Source organism: Glycine max, chromosome 15, assembly GCF_000004515.6.
Source record: "Glycine max cultivar Williams 82 chromosome 15, Glycine_max_v4.0, whole genome shotgun sequence".
NCBI classification, from domain to species: Eukaryota; Viridiplantae; Streptophyta; class Magnoliopsida; order Fabales; family Fabaceae; genus Glycine; species Glycine max.
Window position 1 is genome coordinate 33,571,100 of NC_038251.2, and position 22,112 is coordinate 33,593,211.

General features: G+C 34.9%; 1 protein-coding gene across 3 annotated transcripts; it reads right to left on the reverse strand.

Moving 5' to 3' along the window:
• Positions 1 to 3,597: 3,597 nt before the first annotated feature.
• LOC100788534 (DNA repair protein recA homolog 1, chloroplastic) lies at positions 3,598 to 21,279 on the reverse strand. 3 transcript variants are annotated; one of them, XM_003546585.5, is made up of 13 exons: positions 20,932 to 21,279; positions 19,019 to 19,110; positions 18,807 to 18,882; positions 17,351 to 17,413; positions 17,114 to 17,243; positions 16,907 to 16,992; positions 16,687 to 16,812; positions 16,411 to 16,515; positions 16,160 to 16,216; positions 12,295 to 12,357; positions 12,144 to 12,220; positions 11,784 to 11,856; positions 3,598 to 4,068 (listed from the first exon to the last, which is right to left on the reverse strand). In XM_003546585.5, the coding sequence occupies exons 1-13, from the start codon at positions 21,121 to 21,123 to the stop codon at positions 3,964 to 3,966; spliced, it is 1,245 nt and encodes a 414-aa protein (XP_003546633.1). In that variant the 5' UTR covers positions 21,124 to 21,279; the 3' UTR covers positions 3,598 to 3,963. The 3 variants fall into 3 exon arrangements, with proteins under 3 accessions (XP_003546633.1, XP_014623615.1, XP_014623616.1); XM_014768129.3 differs by having other exon boundaries at positions 16,907 to 16,986; positions 20,932 to 21,247; XM_014768130.3 differs by lacking the exon at positions 12,295 to 12,357 and having other exon boundaries at positions 20,932 to 21,248.
• Between the last annotated feature and the right edge of the window lie 833 nt (positions 21,280 to 22,112).

Here is a 22,112-nt window from a genome sequence, read left to right on the forward strand (position 1 = left end):
TGTTTTTGGAAATGCAAAACAAAGGGGATTTTGACAAATTAATGGATTACCTAGCTTGATAATTGATTGGATCTATTTTAAATATCAAAATTTATAAATACCCCTATGTGTTTTCTTTTAAAAAGACTCTTGACTTGTTCAGATTTAGAGTAAAGCATCTCAAGGGAGTCTTCTAAAAGAATAGCACTGAAATTAGTCTGAAGATTGAAGTTTATCAAAGAATCACTCATTTTACCATCATGAATTTATCAACTTGTGAGGAAATATTAAAGACTAAAGATCTACACATTTTAGGTGTATTCAATCCTTTATCTTTTTTTCTTTTAGATTGTGATATTTGGTTAGGGTTGCCACTGATGTTAGAGAATTGATAGGGTTTCAATGCTAAATCTTTTCTCGTAGGATTCAAGAGAAAGATTTGTTTTGTATTAAAGAATTGTGTGTGAAAAATGTTTGTACTTATGTTTTCTATATAGTGGAAGTTCTAAAAGGATTTAGAACAACTAGATGTAGATCCAGATTGGACTGAACCAGTATAAAGTCTTATGTATTTCTCATATTCTCTATTACTCTGAGTTTTGTAATCATATTGGTTGTGGAATTGATCTTAAGGGCCCAAATAATAGTTTCTTATTTCTAAAGAATTTTTGAAGAAACTTTGATTGATTTAAGGGGATGTTTTTAATCGGTGTTAAGAACGAATAGGTAAAGATTTTCAAAGAATCTATTCAACCCCCCTTCTAGATTCTCAGCTTAATCGAACAGTCTCTTTTGAGAGTGACCCACTTTTGTATTAAGCTTGTAATATGTAATAGATCTAAGATAGAAGTGAGAGATTGTATCTTTCTAAGTAGAAACCCTATGTGAGATGAAAATTTGTATTTGTGCAGTCTAAATCACATAACTCCTTTGTTGTTATAAGTCCAGTAGTGGCTGGCAAGCTTGAAATCCAATGGTATGGTTGGTCTAATTGAGGCTAGATTGGAAGTTCAAATGGAATATTCGTATGTTGTTGAAATCTAGTGGTTGGTTGCATAAGTGAAATCTCATCTTAAAGGGTGAGGACTGGACGTGGCGCAAGCTTAGGGTGAACTGGTACAAAAATAATTGTGCATTATTCTCTTCCCTCTCTTTGCATTGGTTTTGTTACAAACATGTTAACAGTTTTTATTGATCTTTAAGACAAGAAAACCTTTCACAAATATACTTAAAACTAAACTCTTTATCAATGTTTTTCCAAACAAATAAATCCTTTTTAGAAAATAGCACTCAAAATTGTGAACGAACCTTTTGTCCAAAACTACTACAATTTCGTCCTAAGCTCATAATAGTTCTTTATTCTGAATTGTTCCCTTCTAAACATCACATCAGAAACCAATTACTTTAAAAAAGAACTTACAAGTTTGAAAAAATCTAATTCAACCCCCCTTCTTATGGTATTTTTGCCACTTCAATTTTACCAAGCGACAATCACCATCATAGTTGGGTTGTCTTTTTTTGTTATGAAATTTTCCTAGTTACAAACGTCACACACACACACATAATTAAGGTTTTTTTATATGGATCATTTTAGGACTAGTCTCTTGCTGTCAAAATTAATTATACTTTTAATTAGTAAATTTGTAAATATCATGTTTGAGGTTGTAAGTCGATGATGGAAGAAAAATAGTCAACTGTTTTTTATTGTATAAGAAAAATAATGGGTTAATTAATTTTTTAGTCCCTCGTTTTATATGATTTCATTTTTCGCTCCTCAAAAATATTTTGACTAATTTTGGTCCCCATAAATTTGTCTGTTTCATTTTTAGTTGTCGTAGTTAACTTGGACCGTTAAGTGATGATGCCAGCATCCATGTAGGCATATCAAGAGGACAATCATTTGCTGATGTGGTAGCCATATGGTGTTATTTTAAAAATCACCAATGTTTTTTTTTTTTCAATTTCTATTTCTAATCCCTAAAAAAGAGTTTGATCGTTTTTAATCCTTCGTGTGCACATGAAGAATAAAAACTAATTCCTAAAACACTTCATATACCTAGTCAAAGATCATATATTATACACCTTAACTAGCAATGCAAATTAATAAAAACACTACAAATGTGTAGTTAATTCAAAAAAATGACTTCAATTGACCTTTAATTATCTCCTATATATCTTACTTGAAATAAAATTATAAAATTTTATAAGAAATGCCAAGTTTTCTTCATTTTTTATTGTACTCTTATAAATCTGGATCTTCATTGAATAAGAATGTTTTTAAAAATTACTTTTAAAAATTATTCTTAAATGAAAGTATTTTTAAGAGTTATTTTCATGCTCGTTGAGTTACATGTTTTATCCTAATCTTGAATATTGAATATGCTTCTTTTTTAATTTTTAATTCCTTTTGAATATATTTGGTTAAATTGTAATTTTGTTCCTCTTTAAATTTTATCATGATTGTGGTCTTCCTATTTTTTTCTCACAAATTTGGTCCCCCTATTTTAGAAATTTTACAATTTTGATTCAATGTTAAATTTTACATGTTTTTTTTTTTTATTTTGATCCAATTAAATCCTAGACCCATCATATCCACTAAAGATACCATAAAAAAACTACTTTAATTAATTAAAACAAAAAATAAAAGTGTCTACAAAAATGGAGATTAGACCAAAATTATAAATTTTTTAAAATAGGAAGATCATAATCTCAAATAAATAACTAGACAACCAAAGTTACAATTTAACAAATATATTTCTAAATTTAATTTGATTTAACTAGTGCAAAAAATTATTTGTCAACCATACAAATATTCTTCTATCTTTATCCTTACTCAATCTTTGAATCACTTGTACATTTTCATCTACCTTTTTCGTTTTATTTTTAAATTAAATTTCAATCTTTTTAAAAAAATATATCAATAATTAAAATAGTCTCTATCACAATATAATTTTTTTTATCATAAATCTAATTTTTTTATATATATTTAAAAATATTTATTGCAAATTTTATTTATTATAAATTTTAATTATAAAAACAAATAGTTATCCTATGCACTGCATTATATTGTTTTAAAAGTCAGATTGAACTATACTAGAAACCTATCTAGTGGTCGATTTGTTAATTCCAAAAATCCGAGCATTTCATAACCAGTAAAGAATTGCTCAAATCGATCCAAAATGAGTAAAAACCAATACAAAACCGATGCAAAAAAAGAAATTGAAATACGTGTATTTTTTTATAAAAAAAAACATTTCCTTTCATTTTTAACTTAATCTAAAAGTTTTAAAGATAATATAAACGTTTAAGAATTTCTCATAAATATAAATCATTGTCAATTATTAATATTTATCTTATAAAATACATAAACATTTATATTAATTTATAATTTTTATATCCCAATTTCTCATAAATTTATACTTTATTACTTAAATTATTAAATAAATTAAAAGTACAGATTCAATTACTAGTTCAATCACAATTTAACTGCGGTTGAATCAATAAACCTTGATCAAATATTTTCTCCCGATTCAATTGTCAGTCCAATTTTTAAAACATTAGTTAAACCTAAAATACTAGTTATAATTACAGTTAAAGCTTAATAGGTTGGCCTAATCATTATAGTAGAATCACTCTAATTAGTATATCCATGTGATTCAGGATCCAACCACCAGCTGAATGGCTCAGCAACCCAAAAGAAATAGAAAACTCACAAAATGAGGCACTGGGAAACAATAATAGTAATAAATGGGAACCAAATATAGAAATCTAGATTACATGATTTGTGGAACATTGAGTAGTAAAACCAGTCCTTCATAATCCTTTAAGTTTCACTTTTCCCCCTTTCTGTATATCTCATGCCAATGGTACAGGAGGGACGAGCCAATAATTGGTGTAACCATCAAAACCAACTCCACTTCCATTTGTTGTGAAGAAAAAATTTCTCAGCTTCTGGAACCTATCACCCAAACAAGTCCCTCATCATTACCTTTCCTCAAACATATCATCATCTTGATGTAGCACTGAACTATTCTTCATGTGTACAGGACTTGTTTGGTTAGTTCCATCAATCAATGAAGACCGAACAACCTACAAAATAAAAAATAAAAAAAATCTTTTCATGATTTCACTTATCAAATTATGATACAAGTTCTTTCTACATATATCATCACATATCACAAATGTGTTATAAAGCAAGTGCTTACAAATTTAGCAGGTGTTTGGTACAAGGGAAGCTTTTAGTTTTTAAGGAATCTAAAGTTGAGAATGTTTGTTTCATTATTTTAAAAAATAGCATTCTCAAGAAACATTCTTTTCTGGGATTTTTTTTTATCCAAGTTTTTCACAAAATTATTCCCATGAAAGATGTGAGAATCTAACTTTTACTATGATCAAAACACCACATTACATAGGTTAAACAAGCTAATACGTAGGTTAAATAAGTTGTTGGATGTGTTGTTACATAGGTTACTTAAGGGGTTCACCTAGGTCAGCAATTACTCTATACGTATGAAAAGCTCGTTTTATCAAGGAATTATGATTGAATGAAAGTGAGTTTTCGGAATTTCTTTGTATTGAGAGTGTTCTCTTTGGTTCTTCATAAAACTTGTCTGACTTATCATGACTGTGTCTTAAACTCTTTGGGTTCTTGTGTTTTTTGTACATGTACTCAAGAGTTAGGATTGAGCAACAGACGTTTTTAAAAAACCCAGACCAAATCACTTTTTAAAATGTTTGGTTAGAACCAAATCATTTTTATAAAAGCAGTGCGATTCAGTTTTTTCCCAAAACTATTCATTTTTTTTGTTCAGTTTGGTTTAAATCAGTTATCCTTTTGACAAATTGTTTTATAAAACAGTTTGGGTTGTACAAGACTGTTTTCTCAAAGCAGCTTGGTTCGGCTTTTATGCACACCCCTATCAAGAGTGAAAGTGGATCAACAAACTTGATTCTTAGCTTTTTTTTAGGGTGAGTATAATTCCAAGTAACTTGAAAGTTCATGTATTATAAACCTTCCCAGGTTCATATTACAATCACTGAAAATAGAAAAGTTATCTCTCACCCTCCTTATTTCCATATGGCTTTTTTATTTTAATTATAAAAATCATAATAAAAAAAATCTATTAATAATTAGAAAGTTTGCTATCAATAAAAAAATTTAAATTTATCCTTATCTAATGTTATCTGTCTTTTTTAATTTATTTAAAAAATTATGCTAAAGTAATCAAAAGAAGTTCTTAACATTTCAAAAGTATGACTTTCTTATCATTTTTTTGGTACAATTTTTTTTCACAGAAGGTATCCACAAGCTTTGGTGCTTTGGATCGACTATGGGACTAATTCTCGATCTAAGACTTGGTCAAACTTAAAGTTTTTTGTCCCTCCTTAAGAGTGTAGTATTCTGTGGGGATAGAACCAAGGTTTTCCACTACAAACTCAGTGTGTATTGTAACTGAGTTACATCCATTGGATAATTTCTTCTTATCTAATACTATTCACATGTTTTTTATATTTTTTTTAAAATTATAATAAGCAAACAGTTAATAAATTGAAAATTCTCTTTATCGTTTTGAATGCTTTTATTTAAATTTTAAAGTACATCTTGTTTTATACCTGATTTTTTTAATTTTCTTAAAAGTTACCCATGCACTAGCTAAAAAATTAATGACGTGTGTATTATTTACTAAAATGAAAAAAATTAGAAACAGCATTCCCCCAGTAATCCCAACGGCTTGCTCCATGGGAGAATGTGGAGCAGCTCTGCCTAGCTTACTGCCCAAAGAAAATAGCAAGATGCAAAAACAAACCTCACAAAACCAGCCTCTACCTCCCTATAAGGAGGAGACAAAATGTGAGAGAAAACTGGCAAAGTGGAAACAAAAACACATATCCTTCGGGGGGGGGGGGCTGTTTGAGTCACACTAATACAGGCAGTGCTAACATCAATTCCTATTTCCTTTCTTTTTTCAGGGTACCCAAATCGGTGGTGGACAAGTTACTGAAATTACAACATAGGTTTCTGTGGGGAGGCGGACCAGAACAAAACAAAATTGCTTGGATCAAATGGGAGGTAGTGTGTCTTCCAAAAGAAAAGGGGGGTTTGGGTCTCAAGGACATCAACAGGTTTAACCTTGCATTACTTGGTAAATGGAAGTGGCAGCTCCTGCAACAACAATGGGAATTATGGGCCAAAGTGCGGGAATCCGAATATGGCAGTTGGAGGAGTATTGAAGAACCAGGCAGGGTACACTACGAGTCAATATGGTGGAGGGATCCAAAAAAAGCTCTTCATCACTCAGACAAGGGCTCGATCCTTCACAATAGGTTGAGATGGAAGGTTGGAGGTGGAGATAAAATTAAATTTTGGGAGGATAGGTGGATTTGTCAGGAGGAAACGTTAGCAGCAAAATATCCTAGACTGTATTTGATCTCATCACAGCAGAATCAGACTATCCGACAGATGGGAACTCACAAGGACACCGGATGGGAGTGGAACTTTATATGGAGGCGGCCAATGTTCGATAATGAAATTGACGCGGCCGTTAGTTTTTTAAGGGAGGTTGGAGGGAAGTCCATACAGCAGCAGGGATTGGATGTTTGGGAGTGGTCAGGAGATCCGTCAGGTATATACTCCACGCATAGTGCATATATCTGTTATGGGAGGAGACAGTAGTAGGACAGCCGGAGGAATGTTTTAAGGAGCAGACAGTAGTAGGACAGCCGGAGGAATGTTTTAAGGAGCTATGGAGAACAAAGATTCCCAACAAAATTGCGGTCTTTGCATGGAGGCTATTTAGGGACAGGTTGCCAACAAAGAAAAATCTACAGCGGAGACAGATGCTGGTTGCGGATATGTCATGTCCTTTCTGCGGAAGTGACGAGGAGGAGGCATCCCACCTATTCATCCATTGCACCAAAATCCAACCTATTTGGTGGGAAACTATGTCATGGTTGAATATTAAAGGTGTCTTCCCCTTAAGCCCAAAACATCACTTCATTCAACACATCTTTATTCAGATAGAAGGTTTGAAGGTCAAGAGATGGAGGTATTGGTGGTTGGCTGTAACGTGGTCCACTTGGCAGCTCCAAAACAGAATATTGTTTTCCAATGCAGTATTCAATGCTAACAAATTGTTTGAGGATGCATTATTCCTACTTTGGACTTGGCTCAGAAACTTGGAGAAGGACTTCACAATTCACTACAATCAGTGGTGTAGTAGTATTTGACCAGGTTTTTTGCATAAGTAGAGGGTAGAACAAGTAGGATAACAGTAACTACATACTACAATAGCAGCCTTTGAATGTTTCCCTTGCAGATTTTATTCGTCTGCTCAAGGATCCATTTGTAGGGCTGTAAATACATATGTACCTTAGTACCTCTGGTACTTTTTACTATATATATAAAATTACTTTTGCTGATCAAAAAAAAAAATGGAGGAGACACACATGTGATCCTCTTTATAGCTAGTTAACTGTGATCACAAACAGGGAGGGCGTGTGCTAATGTTATATATACTGATAGGAATGGGCCTAGAGAGACCCAATTAGGATAGAAGATTTAGATATTATCCTTTTATTGTTTAGTTTTATTTCTTATTTCCTAAAAAAATACTAGATTGTGCCACTTGTATGGTTGGTATTCTCTGTAAATCCCTAAGGATATGCATTATGAAAGGAATTATCAATGAAGAATATCAATTTTAGGTTTATGTCTCTTACTTGTAGAATTTAGGAGTAGTGTAGCATAGAGCGCTTAGAGCCTATCAATTGGTGCTTCCATAGTTCAATCTCCGCCTCCCATGGATGCATACCATCATTGTTATTTCTGGCCACCACAACAGCCACGTCTCCGTCTCCACCTCCACAATACTACCCTTCACAGACCCCCACCTCTTCACTGCAGTGGCCAACACAACCACAACCATCACAGTCAGCACCGCCACAACTGTGGTCCATGGACACCCCACATCCACATCCACATTTATACTATCCTTCTGAACCACTGCCACCTCCGCAACCCCCTTGCTTATCCTCACAGTTCCAATACCACTCTTACCTGCCCTTTCCACTCTACCACCATGGCCACCCCAACCAAGTTTTCTGGTATTCCCATACGAGCATGGTTCAAACCTGCAACAACCTCCAACATCACCAACCTGTGTTTTTTCTCCTCCTCCATCACACACTCCCACCTCTTCTCCGTCAAGCCATTGTGACTCCACTCCTTCCATCCAAACACCTACACCAACTACCGTTTCAAACCCTGCACAACAGCACCACCATCATCCCATTTCCACCACAAGTATGTCCCCTCCCTTCCACACTAGACCTTTTCCCTAACTTCTCTTCACTACCCCACTCAATATTTCAACCCTCCCTGCCACAACAAACACCCCTTTTCCCACTCAATCACTAGCAACACCGTCATCTCAGGCCACCTATGGCTACCGTGCAGTCCACACAACCACCCATAGAGAAGAAGTTGACAGCAAGACAACCTCCGACAAAGCAAAAGACACAAGCGGAAAAGATCTCGTTGGTGGTCATCCCAACGCTGTCGCTACACTATCTCTAAAACATCACCACCGCCATCAATGTTGTCATGCTCTCTGAACTGTCCCACAACGTCACCGTTGTTTGCCACAAACTTGTCTGTGTCACCATTGTCAACCTCCGTACACCCATTCGTGTTGTCCCCATTTTGCTCTACAAGCTCGTCCACGCCACAACCGATTCCTGCCAGTTCCTTGTCTTCACGGAGGTCTCGCTTCCTATTCTCGTACCCTTTGTGCACACATGCATCTTAGCGAAGCTCAAGCTCCTTACCATGCATGTAAAAGTGTTCGCCATGACCGGGGACACATCTGATGTTGACGTCGTCGCCACCGCCGCCGCAAGGTTGCACATTTCTCATTCCGTTTTCGACTAAAGCACCGCCCAACTTTTTGGGTGCCTACAGGTGACAAGCACAATCCATTCATCCTCAAAACCCTCACAGCAATGGGCACAATTCCCTCCAGCTTGCATAGTCTGTGTCTACCCCTTTCATTTCCCATAATAAATCCCAACCATCCATTTTCGCTCATCAACACATGGCTTTATCCAGTCCGCCTATCAACACCATTCAAATCAATAGCAAAGTTCCATTCAAATGCGACACTAATACCAAAATCCCAAATTCCCTCACTGACTTTAATCCAATGGCTCCTTGTAACCCCACCAATTTCCAAAGCCCTCTCTACACCATCCACTTTTCAGTTCCCACTTTCCCATACCTTTGGACCCCACATTGGTACCACCTACACGTTGCAAGTGCCGTTTATATCTTCCACTAGCCACTAACACCTCCCCCCCCTCCAATAAAATTCGACATTCTCTCCTTTATTTTTTTCTCATGTGTATAACCCTCCCACTTTCACTTCCAAAACCGAACTTGTCACAACTCCACTTTTGCACACCCAACCCTCAACTTAACACCCCCTCCCTCACCAAATCCAATCACATGTCTTCTTTCCCCAAACCCACCCATAATTACAAGTGACCGGCGGCAATGATAGGAATGGGCCTGAAGCCTACAGCCTGAGTCCAATTTCCTTAAGGACCTTGAAGGCAAGGTCCAAGTGAACCTAACAGCAATGATAGGAATGGACCTAAAGAGACCCAAGTAGACTAGAAGATTTAGATATTATCCTTTTATATTGTTTAGTTTTATTTTATATTTCCTAAAAAAATACTAGATTGTGCCACTTGTATGACTGGTATTCTTTGTAAATCCCTATTTAATAGGGTATGCACTGTGTAAGGAATTATCAATGAAGAATATCAATTTTATGTTTATCTCTTTTACTTGTAGAATTTAGGGGTAGTGTAGCATAGAGCGCTTAGAGCCTATCATGTACCTTTGCCCTTTGACTCCAATTCTTGCACATCCTGTGCTTAGTTGGAAATTTAATAATAAATATCCATTTGCTCATTAAAAAAGAAAAAAGAAAAAAACTGTGTTCGCAAACCATCCTTGTTTTAATCAGTTCCCTTCCTACCCCTTCTAGTATACACTATCCAAGTTTAGGTCCATAACTGAGTTGTAAGTTGTAACACCTCATGTCTTGCTTCCACTAGTCCTTTAAACTCCTTGGCCCTAACATTGAGCTCCCTTTTGACTTCAGCCTTGTCCTCAACAGTGACATGAGGAAAAGCAGCCAAACTAGAAAGAAATGTTAGGAATTTGTATTTAGGAAGTTGCACCATAAACTGTTATGTCTAGGAAAAGGTACCCACTTAATCTATTAAAAAACTGTACGTATGGATGTTCCTATATACTACATAACATGTATTCCTTTCAGAATCTCTCCAAATTATTCTCAATTCCATTTCAAAATACTCCATCACCTTCCTTCCCCTCTAAATTCAACAAGAAACAAGGGAGAGGAACCCTAACAGTCAGAGAAAATCTCTCAGAACAAAAATTAAATCTGGACTTTTGCAGATGCACTGAACCTCTGGCCTAAACCATTCCCTTTTCCTCTCTACTTTCACCCCTCCTTTATATTCTACTCAATTCCCTTTCTTGCTTTCCTTGCCACCCACCATTCATATAGTCGATTGCAAATTGCAAACCAGGTTCACCTTTTCCCCCTTTGCCTACATGAGGAAGAGATTCCCAGTTACCCCAACCATTTCACCACCACTCTCTGTCATGTCAAACTAATCTGTTTGCCAAGGAGGTTGGCTCAACTGCTAAGATCAAACAGCATCAACAAAAAAGGTCTTGGCTCAAATCCTACTGGTGGTCCTTCATTAGGAAGTCTTTATAAGTCCTTAGTACTCAGTCAATCTTGTGACATGTCCTAACATTAGAATGGTGAAACCTGACTTCCCCCTAAAATGGGTGACCTAGTGGGTTAGGGGAGGGTAACTGTAAGCAGCCTTACCTACAGAAAGGCTACATTTAGGTTCTAAACTTATTATTTAGTCAAAAAAATAAAAAATAAAATAAAAACAGTTGTCATAAAAAGAATTTTAATATATAAGTATATCCTCAATACAAGCTTATAGGGAAAACAACAAAAGCCTAAAAATTGAAAAACTATATCAAAAAAAATATCAAAATACAAAGATATTTTTGCACACCCTAAAATATCTACGATATTTACAACAAAAAAATCATTGCTTCTTGTTCAGACTCAAAAGAAAGAGAAATAAGGAGTCCAGCGTACGTGCTAAAACTATTATTTAGCAAAAAAAAAAGAACTAACTGTTTCTTGAATCTTGATCAAATGAAGCTTACCCCTAAAAACTACCACCAAAGTGATAACTGCTTTGACCACGACTAAATCAACCTACAAACATACCATTAATGACTAAAGATTTTGGCCTTAACTCAGGCATTTGATGGCTCCAAACAAGTGAAACAACAATTGTCCAACCTAGTAAGCTTCACTTTCTCTTGGTCATAGATAAGCCATGGACCAAATTCTTAAGACACTAACATGACTGCATCGTGGTGATGCTAATAGCTAGGGTTGGAAATCAAAATTGCAATGGTTAGAACCAGGTATCTATTGCTTAGTGACCAGATATATTTGGAGACTAATAGATTATAAACAAAATGAAATTGGTCACCCAAATGATACCATGAAATTTTCTAGGCATGATCATTTGATATTCCAATTCTCTACCAGACAATTGAATGAATTGGTATAAAGCCATACAAATGCAGCAAGCATGTGCACACTTCATCACATACATAGCATAAGATCTAATTTTGCAGTAAAAAATAACATAACAGGTTACGATCACCTAACCTTCTCAATTTCTTCTAAAAGATGTGTATTCTCTTTTAAGTACTGTATTGCTTTGTCCCTTCCTTGTCCCAACCTGTTTCATTAAACCATGTGAACAACATCCATTTTGGTTAACAATATTACATAAAAACAACCCACCAACCAGTTGGACAAAGAATGGGGAAGACAAAGTAACAGGATGAAAAGAAGGCAATCGAGGAAAACATCAATTTTTGTTTCACAAACTAAATAGCATTCTTATCAATTTCCCATTATATATAATTGTGTTGTCAAATCCTTAATTTGGAGGACACACAGACAGAAAGAGAATAGTGAAAGATCATCAAACAAATACTAAGCTTCAGAAAGTAGAGACAGTACCGATGATCTCCATAGCTGTACCAAGAGCCTTTCTTTGAGACAATATCCGTCATTTCTGCACAATCTAAAATGCATCCCTGAATTCACAAGGAAGAGTTAAAATAATGATACACACTAACAGATATAAAAGCTTTTATGCTACAAAACTCACCAACTTACTGATACCCTCTCCAAATATAATTTCAAATTCAGCTATTTTGTATGGCCTTGATACCTACAACTTATTAAGTTAGGACGTCTCCCGAATACAGTTTAAAGTCAATGAAAAATACAGCATAATATTTGTCAAAATATCAAAAAAAAATATCTCATAATATCTTGGTTGTATCTTTAGAGTAATTTAGAGCACCTTAGATGATGAACTCAGGAGTGATTTTCATACTCTATTATATCTTCTATTTGAAAATAAGGGTTAGTGCTTCATATAAGAGTGATATATCTGAATGTTGCATGTTATATATGCTCTTTATCTATAATCACATAATAGCGTACAAGAGAATAAATCATGGATACAAAGAATCAATCTAAATCCCTAATTTTTAGTAACCTATATTTCCATATTTAAATGTAATAAATGTCCTTATTTAAAATACTTTTTTCTAACACTCCCCCTCAAGTTGGAGCATATATGTCATATGAACAAAGTTTGTTACAAATGTAGTCAACATGAGAGCCATTGAATGACTTATTGAACATATCAACCAGTTGGTCACTAGACCTAACAAAGTTGTGATTTCTCCTGACAGCACCTTATCCCTTACAAAGTGACAATCTACCTATATGTTTAGTTCATTCATGGAAGATCTAGATTGATGCAATGTGGAGAGTGGCTCGATTGTCACAGATAAGTTTAGTATCTTGAATGTCTCCAAACTTTAGTTGCTGAAAAAGTTGCCAAAGCCATGTAATCTCAACTGCAACTACTTCCATAGCACAGTATTCAGCTTCGACATTGGATCTAGCAACTATATTTTGCTTCTTGCCTCTCCATGAGATCATATTTCATATAATAAGAACACAACACCTAGAAGTGGATCTCTAATTTAATGATAATCCTGATTCCTGTCCAATCAGCATCAGAGTAACAAATGATTTTGACATTTTCTTTATCTTCGTATAATAGTCCACGTCCTAGTGAATTTTTTATGTACCAAAGAATACATACAACAGCATCCCAATGACTATTACAAGGGGAAAGCAGAAATTGACTTACCACACTAACTGCAAACTGGATGTCAGGTCAAGTGACAGTGACATAGTTAAGTCTGCCTAGAAGACGTCGATATCTTCAATAGTTCCCACATGATGCAATTGGATGGTTCCCTTTCCACACATACTAACAAACGGATGCACATCCTCACATAGCCTTCCCAACCAATATTCCTATAGCCTCAAAATGATGCTCCGCATTAACTACCCACCAATAGGCTTCTCCTTCAAATTCTGGAATCAATTTCAAGATTTGATACCCACCATAACTCCAAACTGCTTTGATACCAAATTGATAGAAATCCGGTACTTACTTGAAAAAATATGGGATTTCTCCCTTGAATACAGTGCCTAATTTCCATAACTTCAAGGGTCTGCACCTCCTAATGTCCAAATGCCACAATGATTAACCTTTTAATTAGAGGCTCAAATACAACGATTAAGAACAACTCTCATAAAAGCTTGAGATATTAGGTGTAGACCAGGGAAATTTTTTATATGTTTAATCATACAACTACAATCACTTAAGTTATTGTTAGATTAGGTATTGTTCTCTTATTTATGATTAGATAGTAATTAGTGATTTAGTCCTTATTACTCATTATTAGATTGACTATATGTAATTAATATTGATCCTATTTGCTCATTATAAATAGAGGCTTAGTGTGGTCATCCAAGACACACAACATTACAGTAAAACACTATTATATGGTATCAAAGCAAGTTATTCTTGCCAGAGGAATAACGAAAATCGAGCTCAACCAGGGACCAACTGACCCCGGTGGCCTTTCTGCTTGTCACCTCTCTTCCGGCGACCTGTTTCCACATTCCAGTGGACTTTTCCACTCGCTGACCCTCTTTTCAGTGATTTTTCTCCTTTTTCGGTGCATTTACCAGCAGCCACTGTCGGAGCTCCGACAACCATTCCAGCAGGTGACCCCACCACACCATCCACTGATCTACACAATGGTGGTGAAGGTGACCTCATTGGAGCTCCAACACTCGTGCACCCATCTACTACGCACAAAACAACACTTCCACGCTCCACTGTTCCAGCACGTCTGGTCGGCGTTCAGGTTGGGCTTTCGGTGGCAAGGTTGCCCACCGTGGTTGACCCTAACCCTGTAGTTTCGCCTCCATCGGAGTTGTTTTGCATGTTGGTTTGATGGTTCCCCTTTATTTTTCCTTTTTGTGCAGCCCCTCTTTGCAGTGAACAGAACCACACAGCTGCTTTGTCCTTGTTTGGTAGACTTCCTGACACCTTTTTGTCGGAGCTCACCTACGACCACTGCTTCCAGTCACCGAAGACTGCCATGTTGTCCAATTGTGCAGCTAACACAACACCGCACGCGTCCCAAAGGAAGGCCGTTTTCCGGCGCATGAAGTTTACGCAAGCTCTCCTCTCTAACACGTGGCGCATCACACTAATCTTTTCACCCTCCACCTGAAGACCTCCTCGGTGGACCTTTTTGCTCTTTATTCATGGGTGAACAGTACCCATCGCCACTACGGGCGCTCGTTGGCTGTCACCAAGCTATGTTTATCCAGCGCAACCACAACAACTAGAATCAGCTTTCGTTTTGTATTAGGTTTACCACATTTGTAACAAGCTTGGTTCATATCACATATATGCTCCAACTTGAGGGGGAGTGTTAGATTACATATTATTCTCTTATTTATGATTAGATAGTAATTAGTGATCTAGTCCTTATTACTTATCATTAGATTGATCATATGTAATTAATACTGATCCTATTTGTTCATTATAAATAAAGGTTTAGTGTGGTCATCCAAGACACACAACATTACAGTACAACACTCTTATAGTTACGAATTGTGTTCTTCAAAACATAACATATTTGCAAAGGCCAGCAGCAAGCTGTCTTGGCAGTACAAAATCTATTAGTATAAAATTCAGGTTTTCCTTTAAGTTTATATTTGTCATAATGGCTTAAATATTTATATATTTCTCTTCAACATACTAATCCAATTAAGAAACACATCTTAAATTGTTCTTTCTATATTGTGAGCTAGCTCTCTGAGTTTGACTGTAATGCACTGCAACATCACACTATATTGTGTTGGTTAAATCATAAATGAAAGGAAGAGCCTGAACTTCAGGTGAATGGCCTAATGTTAGGGTTTGTTTGAATTGAAAAAATGTTTTCTGTTTTCATTTAGTATTTTCACAAATAATTATAGAAAGATCACCTTATTTTCATTTCACTTTGTTTCTTGTATTTAAATATTTGTTCAGCAAACAATAACAATAACATTTTTGCTGTTTTTATTGTTTCCTGTACAAATCATTAAAAATAGTAAACAGAATGAAAACAGAGTGGCTTTTATGTAATTATTTATGGAAATAAGAAATGAAAATAGAAAATGTTTTCTCAATCCAAACAAGCTATTAATTTTTGACAAAGGAGTACGTCAACCCAAGTTCAGTGAATGTAAGCAAGTGGATTACCAGATGCCAAAACAATTCTAGAAATTCAATCCCTATAAAATTCTTGATGTGAGGAAATGGAATTTAAAGTATTTCAACTTATCAATTTATCATATATGTTCAATGTGTCAGTCTGGTATCCAGTTTTCAGTACAGACTGTTAAATTTATAAATCTAGAATAAATTAGGCCAAGAAACAGAGAGACAGATAAGTGACAGGAAAGTAAGAGTTAAAATTTCTATTGTTGGAAAGTTTAATAAATGTCAAGTTTCAAGGGATTATGTTAGCCAGCATTACAAAAATGAATAGAAATTTTTTAAAAGGAAAATTTCAAGATTTACAAATATTGTTGTTTACCTTGCTCTTTTGGACTCTTAAACGAACTTTAAGGCCAATTTCTTCATCTCCTTTAGCCTAAGAGAAAACAAAAATGCACAGTGGTGCTCCATTCAAAAAACTTTGACATTATAGTCAAAAAGATTATATCAGTAACAAGTAATTCTATGAATGTAAAAACTGCTGATACTTTTTAGTAGATGTGATACTGGGAAACAGCAAGGTTGAAGATGATATAAAAGATTATGTTGTGACAGTGTTATTGAGCTTACAGACTTTATCTTCCCTGTAGGACGAACTTCTAGCCGAAGTGACGCAAAGAACTTCAATGCAATTCCACCACTAGTCACTTCTGGATTTCCATAATAGACACCAATCTACAGAGCAAATAAAATAAATAAATCATATTGACACAAGCTAGAGATTTAACAAATCACATATAAATATTGAACTCCTATGATTGTGTATGCAGTTCTAATTTACAGCACTCATAATTAAATGTATGCAATCTTCTAAAAAGGAAAGTTAGACTAATCAAGAACAAGTACCTTATATCTTATTTGATTCAAAAATATAAGAGTACAACCAGCTTTAGATGCATTTCCAGACATCTTACGTAAAGCTTGGCTCATAAGACGGGCTTGCAATCCTATTTGCTGCATTCCAATCTCCCCCTTAGCATTATATAAAAAAAATATAGTCAGAATGAAATGAAATTCTTAAATTACATAACAGAAGTACCTAAAATCAAGAAAAGTAATTGTTTACTTCAATTTCAGCCCGTGGAGTGAGAGCTGACACAGAATCCACACAAATGAGATCTATGGCACCAGATCTACACATTCGGTCTGCAACTATAATATGGAAAGTTCATCAATTCATAGACACCAAACAGCACCCTGCTATTGCAGTGCGAGACAGTCCAAGATTATCTGATGCATTCCAACCCAATTATATTAAAGGCAAATATATTACTCTCAAGAGCCATCTCTCCATGATCAGGTTGGCACACAATTAAATTTTCTACATCCACTCCTAATGCTTTAGAATATGCAGGATCAAAAGCATGCTCCGCATCAACAAGCATTGCATTGCCTCCTAACTTCTGCACATCATAACAAAATAGCATATTGATCCCAAAAACATGTTTACATAAAATGAATCTTCATGATCAAGAATTAATGATTGGGAAACTCCTGATAGATGAATTACCTGCACTTCTGCAATAGCATGAAGTGCTAGGGTGGTTTTCCCACTGCTTTCTGGTCCATATATCTAGAAATAGATATAGCAGATAATATCAGCTTGCTCATCAACAGAAAAAATAAGTTAAAGGGGAAAACATAGAAGAACCAGCAATTCTATCACGGTCTGCAAAATAAAGCATGGAAGAATTAGGTCATTTTTAATGCTTAAATCAGTTTGCTCTAGTTGTTTTGCATCAAATGCCTCACAAACTAGTATTAACAGAATCCAATATAGCTCAAGCACCACCATTCTTACATACTGACATGAAAAAAGGTCCAGAAACCACAAGGAAGAGAAACTGGAGACATATATAAATGAAGAGAAATGTAATCATATATGAAAATCGGGGATAGGCAAACAAAGGAGGGGAAATTTGAATGTCAGAAGCAGTTTCAATCTAATACTTAAGTATAAGTCTCCACATTGAGACTAAATTAGACGTTTCATCCACCATAATCTGTCAGCAACTGGAATTCACCTGTAATTTTAGGTATAGACATAAGACACAGGGGACAAAGAAGACACAGGCAGAAGGGGATAAATGATGATAAGTCAAATGTAAAGCATAAAGAGGATTAGAGTTATGAGAAGACCTAATACTTTCATTTAGTGAAATAAGTAGTTCTATTTCTGGAGCCAGAGCAGCAACAGTTTGATGGAGCAGGAGATGAGTCTATAGATAGAGTTTGGACAGGTTGTGGATATGACCTCCTTTGAGAAGTGAGCAAGGGAGAAATGGAGACAATTGTGAGACCAATCTGAATGGATAAATGATTAACTGGTAGCATACGATCAAGAAGGTCATCATACACTCAAGAATAGAAGAGAAGAAAGGGCAGGTCTCAAAGAAGTTGACATTAGCTGACATAAGAGCAATATAGATCATGAAAGTAGCAAAAGTAGCCTGTCTAGGAAAGGGAGAGACATTTGGGGAATTTGGCAGCCAACTCATCTTTTCCTTAAGATCATGAAAAAATATGTACATCCAAAGATGAGAAAAGGGAGAGAATAGATATCTTGTTTAGGGATAAATATAGAATGAGGCACCTAGTTTTGGAGGACTGAAGAAGGCATGAAATTAGGAGTGACAATTAGATGTTTAGGATGAATTTTGAGCTAGATTATAATCAATGAATCAAAGAAAACCAATTAATCCATTTATGATCTATTAAAAATGTGCATAATTCTCACAAAATAGATAATCCAGATAGATAACTCAGCAGCCATAAAAAAATTGTCAAATAACACAAATTTGTTAAAGATACCCTACAAGCACCAAAACTTTTAATACATACCCAAATTTAAATGAAATCCTCATCCTTACAAAAGAATATATCTCATTCTTCCCGATCCATAAAATGTAAATAGGTTATCAGAAAAAGAAATGAATGGCAACATGTTGCAGGCAAATGGGCAATACCTCTATAATTCTTCCTTTAGGGAGACCACCACCTAAAGCACAGTCTAATGTCAAACAACCACTGGGAAAAGTTTCACTGCAACATTCAAGATGATATATAAAATTCATCATATGTCATCTGATGTAAATCACAGAAAATAGTGACAGGATATATAAACTGATGTTTTTCAACAATTTAAGAGACTGATGACATTTAACATGAAGATGCATACACCAAAGCTCCACCAGCACTGCCCAGTCTTGTAACACTGCCCTTTCCAAAGTTGTTGTTTATATCATTCATCGCTGCTTCCAGTGCTTTTTGCTAGAATGGAAATTTCATTGCCAGATTGAATACACTTTAAATTAGAAACATATCATCAACAATTTATAACTCACAAACCCTAGTAGAACAATAAACTACTAATTTTATGGGTATGGCTGATAATATATTTTCATCAGAACAGTAACCTAAAACCTAAAACCTAAAACCAATATATAGCACATACAGAACCATATATCCTAAAAGCTGGCTGCTAAATGAGTCTAATGAACCAATAAAGAAAACATTATACTTCCATGAGTATTGAGAATCAGGGAAGAGCATAAAAGATGATATGGTGAAATTTTCTATATCATTATGACTATCCAAAAGATAGATAACATATGATATCATGCATATATACATAAATAGAAACAATAAAATATCACACAAACATTGTGCACAGATAGAATAACTCTTATACATCATTCTTTTAGAGTAACATATCTCTTCTATTAAACAACAATTCTTGATAAGCAGGAATTCACAATTGAAATTCCTTCAATCACAATTCCATAAATCCCAAGAACGGAACATGATGAGACGATATTGGATAATGACGATTAGTCAAATCCCTAGAGTTGACATGGCTACTAAGTGGCTTAGGTGGGTAAAGGGAGGCAAAAATGTATTGTTGTAAGGTTGTGAATATTTCAATTAGGTCACTTCTTAATTTTATTCCTTATTCCTAATTCCTAACCCTAGCTGCAACCAACTACCCCAGCCACTGCCGCTATCACCAAATTGACAGTGTCCATCGCATCTAGAGAAAGGGAAGGCAAAGAGGAGGCCAACGAAGAATGCATGAATGTGGGATATGAGGAAACAGAAGAAGGATGGTGCAAAACTGAGCCCCAAGGTGGAGGCAAACTGAGATCCTAGTATCTCTCTGGCTGATTTAAGCACTATGTTACAACAACAATAAAATTGCACTACTCATTTCACATGTCAAAATATTTTCTATGCAAGCATGTGAGAATTTCAAGATTCATGGTCCTCTCTCCTGTTCACAAACAAAGAGCACACGAACAACAACATACAAAACCATGCCTTCTTAAGCTGTCAAAACTTGATGCGAATCCACCCCCAAATTTCTAAAAGCAGATCAGTTAGCTCAATAGGTAACGTCAAAAAATGCAAACCAACACTTTTTACTAATTGTTGTCCCCAGACCCCACCTACATAGCTATGCTGCATCAGCGATTTTCAGAACAATGTATACAAAGCAATCAACAGCCAACCAAATTCAAACAAGCCCTTAGGCAATGTCTTATGAAATGTCCTTCAAAACCTAGATTTTTGTTAGTTCAATGTCTCGATATCTTAAAGCAACACACCCACAAATAAAACATCAAATATATATATCCAACAGTCACTGAAGCGAGCACTAGAAATTCAGCAATGAAACTCAAAAGAGTACAATAAACAAATAAATAAAGACTCTCTTTCAGGGCAACTATAAACAAAAAATAAAAACCACAAAAAGTCCTAAAAAAGTGATCTATTTTCTAAAGAGAAATTAGTTATCACCCTAGAAAAGACAAAGTACCAATGAGTGTGCAAATGCAACCATTCGCTTCAAAAGGAAAGTGAAGCCTTTGTAAATGAAATATAACCAAAATCCAGAAAAGCAAAACGGTTCAAAACTAAGAACAAAAACAACAAAAGCCTTTTCCCACTAAATGAGGTCGACTACATGAATCGCACGATACCATTCGACTCAGTTAAAGACAGGATTTTTCATAGTCAAAATAAAACTCATCATATACCAAACATGAAAAAGCGTTTATAACCAAAAAAAACAAAAAACAAAATGGGGCATACCCTGTCAATGAAGCGAGGGTCGAAGTCACCAGAGAGAGCACCATTGGGTCTGCCTTCAAGCTCGCATTGAATATTGGCATGCTTGAAAGCGGTGACAGCCCGAAACCTGAGAGGAAACGGGAACAAGAGAGAAGAAGAGAGTGGTGCCTTGAGAATAACACAGTGGGGTTTCAGAGGGAACATCAAATCCATTATTGCAGGAACCAAAATGAAGATACAAAACGACGTGTCTTCTATGTTGTTACATGGATATCAGGGAAAACACAAACCCGCTGAGACAAAAATCCGCTATATATTTGGTTTTCGGTCTGGTTGGTTGTTCACTATAAAGCACAAATTATGAAAATCGACTTCATGTTATTCGAACCAAAAATAAATATTCTTTCAAAACACATAAAACTTAAAAGAATCCTTTGGTTTTAAAATTTGGGTTAAAATATCATTTTGTTTCATTATAATTTCGTGTTTTTCTATTTTGATATTTTATGTAATAAAATTTTTTTTTTCTTCTTTATGTTTGTAATATTATCCAAAATAACTCTTTCATTAGTTTTACACTAATATTATTCATGTTTTAAATTTTAAAATAATTAATTTGAAGAAATTGGCATTCTTTAGTTGTCACAATTTTATTAAATGTTTTAAAATTCTTCTTTTAAATCCCTTATTAGATCAAAAGTTGTTTCCACAATTACTTTGTCATTTGGATTTTTTAATTAAGTTCTGAATTCAATTTAAACAAAATGAGTCGCCTATGTGGATAAAGATTAATTAGGTGTTAAATAAAAACTTTTCAATATCTCTTTGTTACATAAAAATAAGTCTTTAACGCTTTGGTGAAGAGAAGATAAATTGGATTGATGGAAGTAAAAGAGAAATAATTAGAGAAAAGAGAAATGAAGTGAAAATAAAGTAAAATGTTAATTTCTTTGGTTTAAGAAAAAATAGGGGATGAGAGAGATAGGGTAAGATAGAGTGGAAATAAAATGGTAAAATTGTTGGGCACTTGACTAACATGAGATGAGAGAATTTAATAAAGAAATAAAATATTTCTATACCACGACATCATTGATATGTCGGTATTAATCCAGTGAAGACCTATGTTTCACATCTCCTTCATACTTTTGAATCTAGTATTGTGAAATAATGAATCAGTCATCAACCTAGTCAAAGTATTAGGT